This window comes from Larus michahellis, chromosome 4, assembly GCF_964199755.1.
Source record: "Larus michahellis chromosome 4, bLarMic1.1, whole genome shotgun sequence".
In the NCBI taxonomy this organism is placed as follows: domain Eukaryota; kingdom Metazoa; phylum Chordata; class Aves; order Charadriiformes; family Laridae; genus Larus; species Larus michahellis.
In genome coordinates, this window is record NC_133899.1 from 81,539,752 (window position 1) to 81,558,034 (window position 18,283).

At 41.6% G+C, this 18,283-nt stretch overlaps 1 protein-coding gene across 1 annotated transcript in view; it reads right to left on the reverse strand.

The window, feature by feature from the left end:
• The window catches only part of DENND5A (DENN domain containing 5A), a 68,202-nt gene extending 51,258 nt beyond the window's left edge, over window positions 1-16,944 (reverse strand). Inside the window, exon 1 of the mRNA XM_074586825.1 lies at window positions 16,689-16,944. Coding sequence (XP_074442926.1) covers window positions 16,689-16,797 — 109 coding nt within the window. The 5' untranslated portion in view covers window positions 16,798-16,944. The remainder of the gene's footprint in view (window positions 1-16,688) is intronic.
• Window positions 16,945-18,283: the final 1,339 nt, after the last annotated feature.

The window sequence follows — 18,283 nt, forward strand, 5'->3', positions numbered from 1 at the left end:
TAAGCAATGTCATAAAAGCATAGAGAAATGTCATTTCACTAGGCACTGTACAAATCTACAAACACCAGTTTAGAATGAGACCTGGTGCTACACCCAGCAGAGGAACAACAGTGAAGGAGAGGATCTCAGAATTTCTTTGTCATTGGAAAAAAAAAAAAAAAAAAAAAAAAAAAGCTATCTGTGGCATCCCCCTCAAAATAGGATCAGCAAAACAATTTTAAATAAAAATAAATAGAGAATGAAGAAGGCGTTAACAAAGATTAACGGTTCACTAATCCAGTTTAGCCCGTGTCCACACCTTAATTAGCTCACAGTGATCTCCCAAAACAGGAAGGAAGCAAAGAGTAAGCTACAGACCCAGAGGTTCTTAAACCAGTGCACTGAAGAAAACACGGGACTATAGTAGAGTTTTAATAACCCACGTGGGTAACTGAATAACACCTAAAGCTGCCCCTCCTCCTGAGGCCCAGCTTGCCCACCTGCTGGCTTCTGCTACCCTGGGCAATAGATTTTTTTCAACACCACCAACTGGCTTTGGTTACGCCCTTTCCTTCCTCTCCCTTCTTTCATACTTCATCAACCCTCTAAGACTCTACCGCCGGTTGGAAAAGGAACAAAGATGCTACGGTGATTTGCAAAGATTTTATTTATCTGTACTGTGGCAAAAACAAGCTATTCCCACTGTCACGCTATGTAGGCAGTCAGCCTCATTACCGCCCTATATTGCTTTCTCCTTATTTGTTACTATGTAATTTAAAAAGACATGCATAAAAGACGAAGTTCTTAGAGTAAGCTTGGTTATCAAAAGGGTCATCACCAGCTAGGTATAACCTCTGAAGGCTGAGGAATGTCCAGCACATGGACCACTCAGCCCAGCTCCTCCTGCGGTCGGCAGGGCTCAGCTCACGGCAGTCTCACTGCAGCCAGGTACACTCCGCACCGACTGGACCATGTCTCACATAAGAGGCAGGTAACTCTCCAACTCCTCCCTCTCACATCTCTTCAGTAAACTGAACTTGATAGACTATAGCATGCATAAAGGCAACTACAAACCTGCTCAAGGTGACCAAAGAGTTGAAACACATTTAGTTGGACCACACAGTTAAAACCAGCCCCTTTTCACAGCTTATTTATACCTCTTTAGATGATGCTGGCCTATGTGTCTGTATTTGGACTTCCTAATTACAAGCACATTAGGACAGCTAATGCATACACTCCAAGTATCCTGCATTTGAACTAACAACTACATCTCATTTTATTGGGTGATATCTTACTGAGTTACCTAATACTGACCGTAAGCCGTATCACAATGTAGATCTGTAGTGCATGCTGGCAACTTCTCTGGCTCTCATTCTTATACTCCTCCCTGCTCTTACCCATTTCTTGCTGCTCAACCTGTGAGCAGAAGACAGCTATGTCTGTGTCTTGGTCTGACGAGAATTAGGACTTACGAACTCAGAGATACTACATGGAGCTTCCAACCTGTGCAGGACAGCATTGCTTTGGAAGTATCTGCATGGAATTATAAATATAGTAGTACAACACTTTTCTACAAGATTATACAAAGCAAAAAAAGTTACAAAAACTAGAATGAATAACAGCATTCATCAATTCAGTAACGTGCAAAGTGCTATCTACCAAGCTTTCCTCAGCTTTGAGGGGAAATAAAAGGAGTGAATTGTGAAGGTCTAATTTTAGCTGTTTCCTGATTTAGCCAGAGAAAAATCTGATTCATTGCCTTCCATATTCATTTTCAGGAAAAGAAAAAAAAGGAAAAAAAGAAAAGAAAGAAAGAAGGTCTTCCCAACACAGTAATAAGAAAAACAGTTAGGTTGTACAACTTGCAGTTTGAATTACTTATGACCTCCCCACTAATATATAAATAATTACAAGTTTCAACGGAAAAGTGGATTTACTGTAAATGAAAAAGATGAAATTTTGAATTCTCAACAAAACAAAAAAGGAATACAAGACCTTTTTAAAGGCCTGGAAATTCAGACTTAAAACCCTACCACCACAGACACACACCTCTCACTCCATTCCCTTCTGGTTTTTGACTATGCCATCTGCAGTTCTGTTTACAACCTGAACTACAGGAGAGTGCCATTTATGGCTGCTATCAATATTATGAGCTGCATGTAACCATGCTAAGTAGTAACATATTTCCTGTCAAACCTTCATGTGTAGTCATGAAATAAGCTAGACCTGTACTGAAACGTCTTAACACATTCACTGTAAATTCAAGCTATGCCTGCCAGTCATATACATCCTCTCAAGTAGCTTATAGCAACAGAAGCAACACATATCCAGATGGATTGCTTGCAAATTTCTAATGCAAATTCCCAAGAAAACTTTCACCATTGTAACAATTAGATTTTCCCTGCTGAGTAGTTTGGTTTATTGCAAGTATTCTTCTAACCCTAGATTATTTTTTTTCTCTTCAATACATTAATCATTCTTCTTTGTAACCCACACCCTGCCATGAAAAGTTTCCATTCATGTAATAAAGTTCTGTTTAGTACAGAACAGTACCGTGTGGCTTAAGTTGCCCTTAATCAGAAGGGGCAAACTTGATCAAAAAAATGCCAGGGATACTTTGCAAAGCAAAACTTTTTAAAACTGAATCACAGCCTTTTGTACATGTGTCAATTCACTACTTGGTTTTAGTTCTTAGAAAGCGCAACCCTAAAAATTATGCAAGATGAAGAACTGTACAGGAAATTCTCCCTACATACTAGCTAGAAAAAAAAGTCTTTGAGCTACTTTTTCAGAGGTAGAGTCTAGCTCAGTTTTCCCTCTATGACAATAAAGAGCAAGTCAGAAGAAGCTACCCTAGTTACCAGAAAAAGTGCCCGATAACAGAACTAAACAGTCACGCAACACTGATTTTAAAGAATCATTAATACTGCCACCTTCTTTTGTTCACTGAGTCTGCTGATCTGCTCAAAATAATTACAAAACAAAAGACATCCAGAAAGCTCCACTGGTTCTGATTAAGTGGTTTGTTGCTTTCACCCTGCCAAGCAGCTTCTTTCCTTAAATTCTTGGGATACAGCCTGTTACTAATTCAATTCATTTGGTCTTGGTGTATTTTTATTGTATACAAGACATCTTCAAATAAAAAAATATTAGATAACATGCAATCAAAACTTTAACTTCATAAGGACGCTCTTACAGGAATCTTTTAGCGTACAAAGGCTGTATATGCAATTCCTGCTGCCACTAAAATGCATGTTTTAATGAAGTAAATACAAAACAGCTTCAACATGAAACAACCATATTGCTGTAATTAAACAAATGAATAAGAACAATGATAGTCTATACCAGCAACAGAAACTATGGGCCATACACTTAGTGCAGCCTCCCTGAACTATGCAGCACACTGGAGAAACTGAAGTTAGCATTCAGAAGAACCTATAGAACCCTATAACCACACCCTTTACATCCGCACTTTCTACACCATGATTCAAAGAATCTTGCAACGATGGGAGTCATTCCAACTTGTGCAGGGGTGGGGGGCTTGAGACGGGGCTGACCACGACAGAGTAAAGGTTCTCTCAAGTGCAGGCTGTAAGTCAGAAGTCAGTCAACAAGGGGATTTGAACAGTGCATAAACTATAAACACTGTGCAGAGAACAGCCTAATTCTATCCAGCTTTCAGTTAAAAAATACAATAAAGCACAAAGCCATACTTAGGTGAAAAAGGACTTCAAAAGACATTTTGAAAACAATCTTTCTCATTCTTTGTTTTTGGGTGAAAACAGAGTAACTGCAGCAACATGCCTGTCAAAGGGCCTAGCTCATCGGAAAAAAAAAGTCTGAATTGTTTCCAAAGATACAAGAACGGCAGCAGTCCACAACACGTTTAGAATTAAGTTAATCTAAAACCAGCAGCTAATGTTATAAATAGCAGTAAGACTCCCAGTTCAGCCAGCAATCGTTCTCAGTACACACAATAAGGCTATAGATATTAAGGTAAATAATTATGTTTACAGAACATAAAATTACTCCAGGTCTAAAATTTATGGTCCAAGTCTAAATAAAAATAGTTGTCTGGCAGAACAGATAGTGTGCATACTTCTGGAATCCACGCTGTAGAAAGGTTGAAAGTATCGAGCAAATAAGAGCACTTTAGGCAGGGGGGGAGCACTGTGGGGAAGAGGTGGTATGTACACTGAGACATTTGAGGACTTCTTGATTAGTCAAACTGACAGATGACCAATAGTTGACCTAGTTACACTGTAAAAGCAAATACAGGTGCTTAAGATGCATGAAGGCATGAAAAGACAGTCAAGCCAAGAATCAGTATCTTCAAATCAAAGGCAAAAGAGCTCCACTAAAAATAAGACTTGCCATATTTCCACTTGCCAATGGAAACAGTTAAATATTCTATTTCCAAGTCTTAAGAGCAAAATTGGGATAATCAAACAAGTACTGAAATTATGTGGCCTGTACTATATTAGATATGAAATGAGATGGCAATCTGTTCATTCATTCTAGCCCTTAAAAAACATACAAGAAGAAAAAAAGCTAAAATCCCAGACTTAGCCTTCTGGAGACCAATCATTTCACAGAACCCCATATTCTAGTATTAAAGTCCTTTCAATAAATACTTAGAGAGCTATTAATATACTACTAATAAGCCAAAGTTTATTTTAAAAACAAAACAAACCACCAAGTTTCTCCAATTCCATTTAATTTAATAAATTAAATATTTATTAATACTTAATAAATATTAAACCATACATAACTGAAAAAAAACCAACAACCTCTATAATGTAGGAAATAAACATTCAAAGTTTGGCAGACTAAGGTTAGAAATTTATTAAACAAGAATTCTTGTAATAAAAACCGTTATTCAAGAAAAGCTGCAGCTGCCAAATCTGTAAGCAAACAGACACTCCATCAAAGGACAAATGCCTTCAGATTACGACTTGTTTCCTTCCTTCCAGTTCTTCCTTAAGCAGAACTGCACGTATTTCTCATTAGAGGGGACTCCCCTCCCCAGCATACCTCTTCCACGGATATACACAAAAAAGAATCCTTCCCTTTTATCGTGAAACACATAAACCCTCTGTCCTGCACTTCTATCCCCCCTTCCCCCTGTTGGCAAGACCACCTGGCACAGCACAAGCTGAAGTGGCGGTTAGACCAGTGAATTTGTTACTGGAATTGGGCCTTTAACAGTTTTTAAAATGGATCAGTTTATCTGTATGAGAAAGTCTTACGGATCACCTTCACTTTTTTGTAGCACTGCTTTTTAAGCAACTAGAAGCCGGGGTTTCATTCATAGTCTCAAATGAATCGGGGGTTTCAATCACTGTCTCTAGCAGCTGTCATTCCACTGGATTTGTAACAGATTTACAAGCTATAATTTTCACATCAGGGACTTCCTCTAAAGATTTCTTTATGCAAGTTGCTCTTCCACTTTCCCTGACAAAAGAGCTCAAAGGCAAAGAAGTCCACCATCTGCCTTTCTGAATCAAAGGTGCAAATATGCTTTATGGACACCCTGCCCTCTATTTAAGTATCTGTCTTAAGTGCAACAGAAATATATGTTGGGTGAGGTGCCATTTTTGATCTGTAAACATTAAAGGACTTTCTTTAGAGGAAGTAGAGAGAAGAAGAAAATAATGAGAGTGATGAAAGGCTCTAAATTTTTCAACCTTTTTGTCATCGAGGGAACCCAAACTTTCTTGTAACAATCCCTTATCCCAATCCCATGGGAGCACATTCCTTTCAGCATACAACATACATTTGAACGTTCAATGGACAACACAGTTCTTCCTACCGCGGTCACTAAAAAGATGAGAAGGACAAAGAGACAAGTTAACCCTGATTTGTCAACTGTAAGAGATCCTGTTGCTTTCCTGTTTTCTTTTGCATTCCAGGATTCAAGAATTGCAATGTTTCAAGAATTGTAACATGAAGCGCCTCACTGTGAACTGAAATAAAAAAAAGAGTTCACTAACTGGGTATTTTGTATTATCTCCACTGGATACAAATAATCTCTCGACCATCTTATGCTTTGGTGGCATAAATTCTTCCAAGCCCTCTATGGCAAATGAAAATTTAGGAATTAATAGATATCCATTCATCATCTAAGTTTCAGCATTCATCAAGCTGATAACAAAACATATTGCCACACACGCTCTGGAATAGTTTCAAATGCTGCAACAATGAATTTAAAGCACAGAAAAACAGCTGAGGACATCTGCATTCTGTGATTGTAAGGTCAGGAAACAGAAAGCTTTTGTTTTTATTTTCCTGGTACTGTTTCAATGAAGGCGGGAAGAGGTGGGACAGGGAAGTGGCAGAGGAAACTACCAAGAATCTAAGGCAGCTTTTTAAAAACAAAGCAAGAAAACTCCCCAGAAAGTCCTCAGCTTTCATCTTTAAAAGCATCCTAAGCATTTTGGCATTTTGGGTTGTTGTTTTGGGTTTTTTTTTTTGGGGGGGGGGGGGGGTTTGGGTTGGTTTTTTTTTTTTTAACTACTTTGCATGTAACACAGGAAGGCAGATGGACACAATGTATTTTAATCAAGACTGCCTGGCAGAAATTTTCAAGGAAGCGTTCTTAAAAACAGAACTGTTTTACTAAACTACTTTTCTGCTTTAGCCACAGCAAAAAGACTTACAGAAAGATATTTATGTCTGTTTCCAACTAAGCAACAGAAGCAGCACTCAAAATTACAATGACAGGCGTGTTCTCAGCCACGGGGGCTGGGGAAGGAGGGTGCGCCACTTCCATTACACAACAGATCTGAAATACATGCAAGAGAAGACACTAAGAAAGGAAAAGGGTGGCTTATGTTCAGAATAGAACACAATTCTTTTACGTGTACTAGAAATATAAAACAGAAGTGGAGAGAAGCATATTTTAAGTATATTTAATATAGAAATCAGCTGTTCTCCTCACGCCCACCTAAGACTGGCAGACCCAGTGAGGCTGCTCCAGGGAAGCCTGAGCAAACAGAAGCACGGACCAGCTCAGGCAACCCTCCTGGGCCACTGTGGATCTCCTTTTACAGTGACATGTCCCATCCAGTTAAATGTCCCTACTTTTTGTGCTCCCATTGCCCTACAACTCCAGCTCTGAGGACTGACGGAAACACATCTGTGTAAAAGCACAAGGACCAAATGTTATTGAACGTCCAGTCCTTTAACCAAGTTATTTCTATTCTTCTGGGATACTAGAGGTTTTGCATTGAAGAGGAAAGCCATATTTTAAAATGCACGTGAAGCCTTTCAAGCAAGAGATCACCAAAATACAGCTATACAACCATCTCAGTACACGAGTCCTGTCCAGTATGTTTCACTTTGTTATCTAAATACTTTAAAAATAGTGTTTTGCAGTAACCTGCCTGAAAAAAGACTGCCCCCCCCAAAAAAAAATGCCCTGTAAGAAAAGTCATCAAGTTGCTTGATTTTTATTTTTTTATTATTTTTAAAATAGAAGTTATTTCTAATACCAGAAAATTAGTCAGATGTGCTGACAGTTTGGTCAACGGATATGACAAACTCTGAAGTTTATCTTAGCTGACTATATCCTTCCTTATCATCTCACCAACCACCCCTCCTGAGTTTTCTTCCTTTTTACGTGTACCATATCTAGCTCACCTTTCTGCTTCACAAGGCTTGATTCATGTCAGGTAAAAAAAAAAAAAAAAAGTGTTTCAAATATGAAAATCTGATTAGAACAGGAAGAACAAAGTCCAGTACTTTTATTCAGTCCTGAAAACACAAGCCACAGCTCCAAGTTAACCACTTATAACTGCATATCACCTCTTTGTTCAAATTCATAAACCAAGATGGTGGCTTGTGGTTCCACAGAACCAAGATTATGAGTTAAATACCTTCCCTGGTCAAGCTTGATGAAAACAAAATATTGCGTTATATGTAGTTTTAACCATGGAAGACTTTATATGAAATAAAGGGAAAAAGAGATGCACAAATAAAAAACACCAAATACGCCACACACACATACACACCACACAAGTATTTCCCAGAGCCCACTTTGTCACCCACGCATAATACACTCAGGACTATTCACGGAATGAACCACCAAAAGAACCATCAGTTCACCTCATTCAGTGGATACATCCAGATTCCTTCATTTTCCAAGCCAAGATTAGGCCTCCCCTGTGAAATGGTAGCCATTCTCAAGGCTACTAACACACGCAAGGGCAGATCTCTGTGTGGGGAACGTTAGTTCACGGATCCTGAGCACAGTTTCAGGGGTGACACGATCACTGGGACATCAATCCAACGCTTACTACCTGTAGCACTAAAGCAACCTCACAGATCATAAGCAACTTGCAGCCTCTGGACCACAAACCCCTCAGAGGTCAGGTCAGTGTTCTGCAAATCATTGACATGGATTTCTAAATGGAAGTCTAAAGATCTTTTTGAATATGGCCCCCAATGGAGCTGTGCTTCAGGGCACCTATGCCAATTTAATGAATGGCTGTGCGTTACCAACCTCTCTCCTCACACCAAGGCCTGGTGCTCCTCAGAACCTGCTGCACTGAACCACGTCCAATGGGACTGTGCTAGACCTCATACAAAGGAAGGAGACAGGAGCACACGACTGCAGTAAGGACGGGGAAAGGGAGACCATGACAACCTGTAGTTAGGTTGGCCTGGGCTGACATAAAATCTCTGACAGATTCATTCTCAGAAGTGACTGAGATGCTGATAAATAGAAGTTTTACCAGCCTTCAGCAAAACTTCTGAATGAGTTATTTCACAATTCAGGCTCCCCGACCACACATATAAAAAAGCCAGAAAAGGACACCACAGTCTTATGCTAGTTAGAGCTCGCACTGACCTTGTAAACTTAACCTTGTAAACTTCTCTTCCCCAACGTAATTCTGGTAACGGTTCAGTAGGACCGTGTTGGCCTTGGGGAGCAAAACCAGGGAGCTTGCTGAAAGTAGCAAGTTAAGGAGGAATAAGTAATATATGCAAATAGTAGAATAGCTCATAAAAAATTATGCTTGTAGAAGATGGAAGCAATGCAAAGATCAGTAGACTGCAGCAGCCTCCAGATCTCTGACCGCATATTTCTGCAACACAGTGCAACTGTAGACACCAGCAGCAGCAACTACAATTTAAAAAAAACTTTTCCAAACTCACCTGAAGTCATGCTGGAAGAATATCTGTTTCAGTAAAACCAACCTTTTTTCCTCACTCAAACATTGAAATGTTGCTATATCTGAAAAATGTTGCTTATGACTGCCATGTTATCTTTACTTATGACTGCTATGTTATCTCTCTGTTGATCACTTACCCACACAATGCAATAGTTTCTTTCTCAAGATGCTTCAGTATCGATACATAAATGACTCAATACAAAGATACATACTGTACCTCATTGTCGTTGATCATACAACCAGTAAAAACCAAAAAACTAAATATAAAAGGCAATACTTTACACTTCTACACAGGAGTTTGAAGCTAAAGGTCTCTTGCCCATCAAACCATAAGCAAAGTAGCATTTTCTTGGAAAGACTACAAAACAAGCCTTGAGCAGAAGCACTCCAAGTAAATTCTTCATCATTCATCAGTTTGTGCTGGAATGCTTGGTAATTTCTCTACGCAATAATATTTAAGCCACCCATGGTTAACATTCCAGTTTGCTGCAAACTTGACTACAAACCACAAATCTGAAAGGGTTGTCAAGAAATTCAGAGAGAATAACTACTGCACAACATACATCAGTAAGTAATTGCTTCTGACATTGTCACTTCATGTGCATTATTTCTGCTACATGAGCCCCACAGGTTAGAGGGAATTCAAAAAGATAAGTATGAGAAGTATTACCAACAACACTCAAGTAGGACATCACTAAGTCAAACTGCAGAGAAAAACAGTTGTAGTATTTTGTAACTACAGGATAAATAATTTGACGATTTAGGAGAAAAGAATTAAACACTTTTTTTTATTTGCAAATGGCAGTATTTCCCATACAATCCATTCAAGATGTTCTCTTTGTGTAGTTTCTCTCTTGCAGAAGAAATTGCAAAGAAAACAAAACAACACAAAAAACCCTAAAGGAACAAAATGACAAATCAACCCATCTTTGTATCCCTTGCTTTAATAAGGTGGAATTCCTATGGCTTTTTTTTTTTTTTTTAAGGGCTTCAAAAGTTAGACTTGTAAACTTTAATCCTTTAGACACTGTTTCAGCATCTTTGGTCTATTCTCAACTCAAGAACCTGTAACCTTCCTCCTCCCCCACACCTCACCTAAGAGTCTTCCAAATAAGTCGAATTTGTAATTGAATACTGAAGGGTGGAAAAATGAAGAGTTTTGAGGGGATGATTCTGTAAAGCACGCGGCTCAGTTTAACCTAAAATACAAATACAATAATCACAAGATTGGCGTTATAGAAACATCACCTAATAAACAGTGGCTTCAAACGTAGTTCAGTAAAGTACAGCTGCTTCCCCCTTACATCAGCTCTCCCATTCTTTATTCTATATATCAGCTACCCTAGCACGTCTGCCTCAGTTCCCAAAGAGACAAAAGATCTTTTTGGCACTCAAACACAGCAAACAGCTCCAGCTTCTTGAGAAAAGATAGAGGGGGCAGGGAGGAGTGGAATAAACTATTATCCGGATTAAAACATTTCACATGCGCCAGTGTAAGTCCAGCCAAAAGTTGTTGCTATCTACTGCTCGTCCACAGTGACCTATGTGAAAACAGTGTGTGGTCTCAGCCTTGGTGCTACTGGAGAGGCCTCCCACAGAGGCAACACCTTGGTTATCAATCTCGGAGAAGCAAAGAAACTGAAAAACCTCCTTTTCAGTCTCAGAGTGAATCCGCAAGGGAAGAGGCACACCATTAGGGAACTGTGGGAAGCTTGCACCAATACTATCCATACTATGGACAAAGAGAGGAAGAAGCGGGGCGGGGGGGAACCAAACAAAAAAAAAACAAAACAAAAAAAAAAACCCACAAACAAAACACCAAAACCCCAAAGACACACTTCAGCCTTTGGAAAATCAAGCAATGGCTCCCACCAATGCAAATTACTTCTGCAGCAAGTGTTGGTATTACTACCATAGCAAAAATAGACAAATTTACTCACACACTATTTACCCAAGGAATAAACAGTATTGCAGAACAGCTTCACTGCAAGAATCACAGCTGGCTCCAACTTCAAATGCCATGTCTTAATTCCAAGATAAAAACGCCCAAAAGAAGAAACTATGGAACGGGTCAGATGTCAGTCAGAAAAGGATATCTGCTAATTTAAATTAAGCTTGCCGCTCTTCTTCATCCTCTTTCCCTTTAGCTACGCCTTACAAATACCTTTGGGGCAAAATAAAAACTATTTAAGTCTGTTGAACCTGGAAACTAACACAGGCGCTGGTAACAACATTACTACATGGACCACCACAAAGGAAACTACCACCCCAATTCTGAAATACTAAGCAATTTATTATGTGACAAATGCCTTCCATCATTTCACCACATCCATATTTTTTTAAGTTTATATCGATACGAATGCTGTTAAAATAAAGCCTATCAACAGGAAACATATGAAGATAAGTTGTCATTTTAAATCTGAAGCCAACAAAATAGAAAAATACTGACAGTTCAATTACAGACAGAGGCGTGAGGTGAGACAACATTTCCATTTTACCGGTGAGGAGAAACACGTGCTCTAATACCAGTTGCTCACATTAATTTTGAGTGGAGCTAGGTGAATACTATATACCATTTACCATCTTCCCTTAGAATTTCACACACCAGCACTAACGACGTGGCTACTGTTATGTTATCAGTCCTGTTATGCTACATAATCTACACACACACAGATCTTGCCTCAACATCATTAAAAACAAAACACAAAAAAAAGGTATTAGAGACGAAGAGTAACTAAAATCATATTACACCATCATACGCTACAGTGAAAGGAGATATAATACGGATTCTGAAAAAGCACACGAAGGGTATTTACAGGAAGGATATTTCCTGGACACACACGCTTCACCTAACACTCATTTTCATCCTCCTTTAAGGATGAAGCTTTTGATCAGACGGACAACTCATAGCACCACGATAAGGACCTTGGTAAAAGGAACACAAGCCCATCTACTGAATAAACTAATTTTTGGACCAAACCTTAAAAGACCAGCTCAGACTGGGAAGAACGGCAGAAAGAAATAGGGATGACAGACTAGTCACTGGCCTTAGTCTTCCAAAATAAGATTTTTTTAAAGACAATCCTATTATTAATCATCAATCTTTTCTTCACAAATTACGAGCATTTTCTTTTTTTCTTTTTTTTTTAAACGCTATTTCTCCTTTGTAACACTGTTATTTCTGAAATAACTGTTATCATCTTCATGACATGACACTCAAGACTATTAAGGCACATGCAACAGAAAATCTAAGATTAGAATATGATGTCCAGATATTTGGGTCTGAGTTACGTATTTTGTAATAGCAACTCCCAGACTACAATTACATGTAAGTGTAATGCAATGGCAAGTTGATCCTTTGCTTTGCCACTCCATAATAAACAAACTCTACTGACAAATGATTGCTAAAAACTAACACATCTCAGAGCAGGAAAAGAAAATCTTTAGTGAAAAAAGAACATAGAACAAAAACTCCAACAGCTCCATATAGTGCAAGTATTTCCACCATCATTCAGATCACATCTAACTAATTCAACAGATAGGGGAAAGATGTTATCAGCTGAAAGATGAGATGAGGCACGACTTCATTCTCATTACCTTTCCAGGGTACAGTCATACAACCTAAATTAAGAAACCCTATCATAATGTTGCAGCATTACGTAAGTTGTATTACACACAGAAGATTTTTGGTAGTTGATGATTATTTCCTGGTGGACACTAAGTCGACCGTGAGCCAGCAATGTGCCTTTGCTGCAAAGAAGGCAAATGGCATCCTGGGCTGTGTTAGTCAAAGCATTGCCAGCAGGTCGAGGGAGGTGATCCTTCCCCTCTACTGAGCACTGGTGAGGCCACACCTGGTGTGCTGTGCCCAGATCCGCGCTCCTCCTCTGTCTTCCAGACAGACATGGACACAGCAGAGAGTCCAAGCACAAAGATGATTTAAGTGACTGGAGCATCTCTCATATAAGGAAAGGCTAAGAGAGCTGGGACTGTTCAGCCTGGAGAAGAGAAGGCTCAGGGAGGAATTTTATCAATGTATATAAATACTTGAAGGGAGGGTGAAAAGAGGACGGAGACAGGCTCTTTTCAGTGGCGCCCAGTGACAAGATCAGAGGCAATGGGCGCAAACTGAAACACAGGAGGTTCCATGTGAACATCAGGAAACACTTTTTCACTGTGAAGGTGACTGAGCACTGGCATGGCTTGCCCAGAGAGGCTCTGGAGTCTCCATCCTTGGAGATATTCAAAAACTATCTGGAGACAGTCCTGGGCAACTGGCTCTAGGTGGCCCTGATTCCGCAAGGGGGGTTGGACCCAACACCCTCCAGAGGCCCCTTCCAACCTCAACCATTCTGCGATTTTTCTCTATGAAATAAATTTATCTGTTACAGACCTTGCAGTGTACTTAAGAGATTTCTGTCATTCCTTCTGGCACATCAATACTACCTGGAAATGTGTAAATAAGCCTCATCTCCTCTCTTGACCAGCTCAGCAACCACCACTGGATGAAGTTTAAATAAGATCAAATTGTCAGGGGTTTTTGTTGTTTGTTTTGTTTTACTACCACCTAGTAATTTTTTTTCCTATCTGCTTTAACAGGTCACTCAATGGGAACACAATTATCAAAATAAGAAAGGATGTCAGATAACCAGATCACTTGAATTTGGGGATTAAAAAGCCCTAGCAATAGAGAACATGCTGTCTTTAACCCGTGCTAACTACAAAGCCCTACATACAGTATTTCTCACTATATTAAAAGAAAATCATACATATATATAGAGAGAGTGCATTTTCAATCAGTCCGCCAACTTTTTCAGGAAAAAGTGTTACAGCTGTGCTATTTACTAAGCTTCCAACATACAAAGGAAAAACGCTATTAGAGGTGTCTCTTCCTGCAAAGTAACTAGACTGAGCATCAATTCATGATCTTATGCTTCATTTATAAGTCTGCAGAAAATGCTGTATCATCAACACTAAGGTTGAATACCTGCAATACACGATTTCATTAGCCTGGTGAGAACAAAGTCTGCCGACAGCATCCCCGGGGGCCCTGGCAGCGCCCGCCGGTTCCCTGCAGCGGTGGGGCGGCGATGACATCATGCCCGGTTGAGCTCCGGCAGCCCTGATGCAGGAAAGCCCTGGAGAGACCCGCTGTGCCCAGCTTCACCCTGCTGGGGAACCATCCCGCTCCCCACTCCTGCACCCACCAGCTGAAGTGCCAGTGCCTCTCTTCCAACAATGAGCACTTATGAAGCAAATTGTTTCAACAGTACAAGGATTCAGAATCTATTTTTCAGCACAGAAATAAGAAAGGGGGGGGGGGGGGGGATGGAAACAGTGCACAATAATCCTTTCATTCAAACAAGAAAGCCTTCCAGGAAGTGCAAAGTGTTTCAAATCTTTATCCAAAACCCACTGAAATCAATAGAGACCCTTTCCGTTTATATCAGTGGACACTGCAGAAGGCTATAACCTAAGACACAATTTGAAAGCATTATCAGTCACACCATCATGCATTATTAATAACACAACAAACTCAAGAACATGCACTGGAATTCCAGCTAGCTCATATGCTGTGACGTTATCATAAATTTATCCTCCTCCCCCTTGTTTCCTCCCCTCTTTTTTTAAACCCTTTCCTGAAATCACACAAAAATCATTTTCCCCCATAAATACTAAAACCTATTCTGCCCCCAATCCCCACATCTTGTCACAAGCAAGACCATTACAGTATCATGGTGGAATACCAGAGAACAAGACATACTGCACACTACAGTTTTACATACTATAGATGCAGTCCTTGACAGGGAAAGCAAATACAGAAAGAACATCATGCTACAGCTTTCAGACTTGCGCACTCAGACAGTATATTTTAAAAAAGGCGCTGATGTCTTCCAGCTTACTATTAGATATCTAACTCAAAGTAATACACTGCTGGTTTTAAATTTAATTATGAGAGGAGAGTTATTCCTGTTTCTATCAAGATCAGGGAGTATTACTGAGTGTGCCTTGCACTGTGTTACACAAATAGTAAATGAATACACATAGTAAATGAATTAACATTAGAAACTGGTTTCAACCTAGAAACTTTGTGCGCTTGTGATTTAATCAAGAAAAATCTGTGGAACCTCACGTATCCTTCAATGAAATGGTATCGCATTTTGTTCTCTTGGATTTCTTAAATTAAATCAATGCTGTAATTTAAAGTGCCATTATAGAGCAGACCATTATGGTGTATTCACTCTTCAAGTCTCAAATTGCAGTCTACAGTTATTTTAACATTAGACCAACATGACTTCTTTTAGGGTAAGGTACCACTCAGCATGAGGGACAGCTGAGAAATTTTGTTTGAAGTCATTAAAAGAAAAGGAAAAAAAGAAAGTTTCCATCATAGCCAAAGTTTAGAAGAGTTCAACGTAAGAAGTCAGTTACAATAGCGCAAGTTTCATCCTACAAGAAACAAGTGTTTATTGAGGGGGGGGGGGGGAAGGGGGAGAGGTTTAAATACAATGATGTAAAAAAAACCCCACACGACATCTTATAAAACCAAGCTAATTTAACAAAAAAAAAAAAAAAAAAACAAACACAAAAAAAACAACCAGCCACCAAAGAATATAACATTGGTCAAGTTCTGAGGTCAAGTACACAAAATAAGTACTGATTTTAGGTCAGGTTTTCACCACTGCATTCCTATATCCTTCTGAACAGTTAAAGATGCTAAACAGCAATCTAATTTAACTGAAGCCAGTAGAGTGAAACTAAAGCTGAAACAAGGTGCTGTTAAAACAAAGAACAGATTTGTAACCTTAAAAACACAGATGTGACATAGTGTGATGGGATACAGTTTAGCTGTATTTGGTGTGAACATTCTCATATAGCAGAGTAATTACTTCCTAACCCGATTTTTTTTTTTTCAGATACTGATAGAAGAGAATTCTTATCCTATGCTACAACAAAACATATTACAGAACAAGCAAAAAGTCTTTGCTTTCTCTCCAAAATCTGATTCACTAAGATTACCTGTGTGTTTCAAACGTCCAGGAGCCTGACTAGAAGTTGATAAATACAACCAAGCTCCAAAAAGAGTGCAGTAGATCGCTGTTAAGACAGAGATGGTCTAAAATAATACCACCGCCACCGCACAACCTTCACTTTGAAGGGGCCGTTTAAACGAGGTACTTCGCTGGGGTTGTTTAAGAAGTTAAGAGCACTTCCACAAACACCCGTTAGTGCACAGCCGGGCATTTCTGCACGTTAAGCCCTCGGGGCAGCCCCGCAGACCCCGAAGCGCCGGCGGAGCGGGTCACAAGCGCCGCTGCCAAGGGTGGGGGCTGGCGGGGGGCGGCCGACGGTTCCCCCCGGGGCCCCCCACGGCGCCCCGGAGCCGCCCGGGGTCCGCCGAGCGGGGAGGCGGCGAGGCCGAACCCCGCCTGCGGCGCTGCCCGTCCCGCCGCCGCCACCACAGAGCTGACCGTCAACGGCCGCCGACCGCCAACGGCCACCGCCCCCTCGCCCGACCCCGCGGCCACTCACCGGAGAGCTCGTCCGGCTCCAGCCCTGTCTCGGTGTCCAGCCCGCAGATCACGAAGTAGTCGGCGAAGCGGCCGGGTGCCGAGGAGCCGCCCCCGCTGCCGCCGCTCATGCTGGAGCCCGAGGGGTGCGCGGGGCTCAGGGGGTGCGAGGCCGGGCGGCGGCGGGCGGCAGGGCTGCGCCAGCTGCGCCAGCTGCGGCGGCCGCCTCCATGATGGAGCGGAGCGGGCAGCGCCGCACGGCATTGTGGGTACAGCCCCCAGCTGTTCCCGCGGGGGGGGCGGGCGGCCGGGGCCCGGGAACCGCAATGCTGCGCCTGCGCTCTGGGCCCGCGGGATGACGTGATGCTGCTGGTCCAGCCGCTGCGGGGGGGCGGGGAGCGCGCAGGAGCCGTTGGTGGGGGGTGGTCGCGCGCGCCGCGGTTGGCCGCGGCGCCTCCGCTCTGTGAGGGGACGGTGAGGCGGGCCGGCGGCCGTGGCGGGGTGCGGGCAGAGCGGGAGCTCTTGCTCTGTGCCTCCGGGCCAGGGGAGCGTGGTTACAGCACCGGCCTCAGCTTCGGGGGGTCGGTGGCTGAGGGGCTCCCCGCAGGGGCTCTGGTCGGCCAGGGAGAGGCTTTGCCCCCGCTCTGCAGTTAGAGCAGACAAGGAGGCTCTGCCAGGGGCTACTCGCTCAAAGCACGGTTTAGTGTTGGTGATGGGTTTAAGTCTTCCCCTGTCACCCACGGCTTCTCATCCCCACTCCCTGAAGGCGGCTGCTCCAATGGTGGTTGTGATTTCACAGCTTTGTGGAGCAGCCATACCCTGAAACCAGCCCAGGTCATGGCAGAGAGAAGAGTGGGTGCAGGGGAAGTGTTTTTGGCATTGATTGTGTTTAGGTTTGGTTTTTCTGTTATATTAACATCACAGACAACTCTGTTAACAGTTGGGCTTGCACAGCTTAGTGAAATCCACTCCTCTGGCCCAGCATGGAAAGCAAAAGAACCCCTGGGGAAAAGGGGAAGAAGAACGAGAATGACTCAAACCAAGTTACTGAGGGACCAGTAACGCAAACCCATGCTCTGCATTGAGAGCGCTTCTTTCCACCGGCCATAGAGGGACCTGGGATAGCCTCACTAGACTAAAATTAGCTCTGTAAGCAGTTCCCCTTCCTCTCTGCACTCAGTTCTCTATTTGTGGCTCTCGCATCAGAATTCTTCCCTATCTTGTAGGGCTTATAAGAGGAGAAATTAACGCTTCTCAGACTATTACCTAGGTCTGCCCAAGTAGTTAAGTTTGCATCGATAATGCTGAATTAATCAGACACCAATCTAACTTAACATGCTATCGAGCACATGAAGCTATTTGAGTTCACGTTGCCAAGACATACTGAGTTCTTTGCAGGCACTAGAGACAGCAGCATGTGTAAGACTTCGCTGTCAATGGTCTACAGCTTTTTGCAGTGCAATAACTAAGCTCTTACATCATTTTGCCCAGTGAGCAAAATGGTGTAAGAGCTTTTCCATCTTTCTGGGAAACAGGAAAAAGCATTGGTGCTTTTAGTAATCACTTGATTAAGACTGTATGGGCCAGAGCTGGGTTATCAATGAATAAAAGTATTGC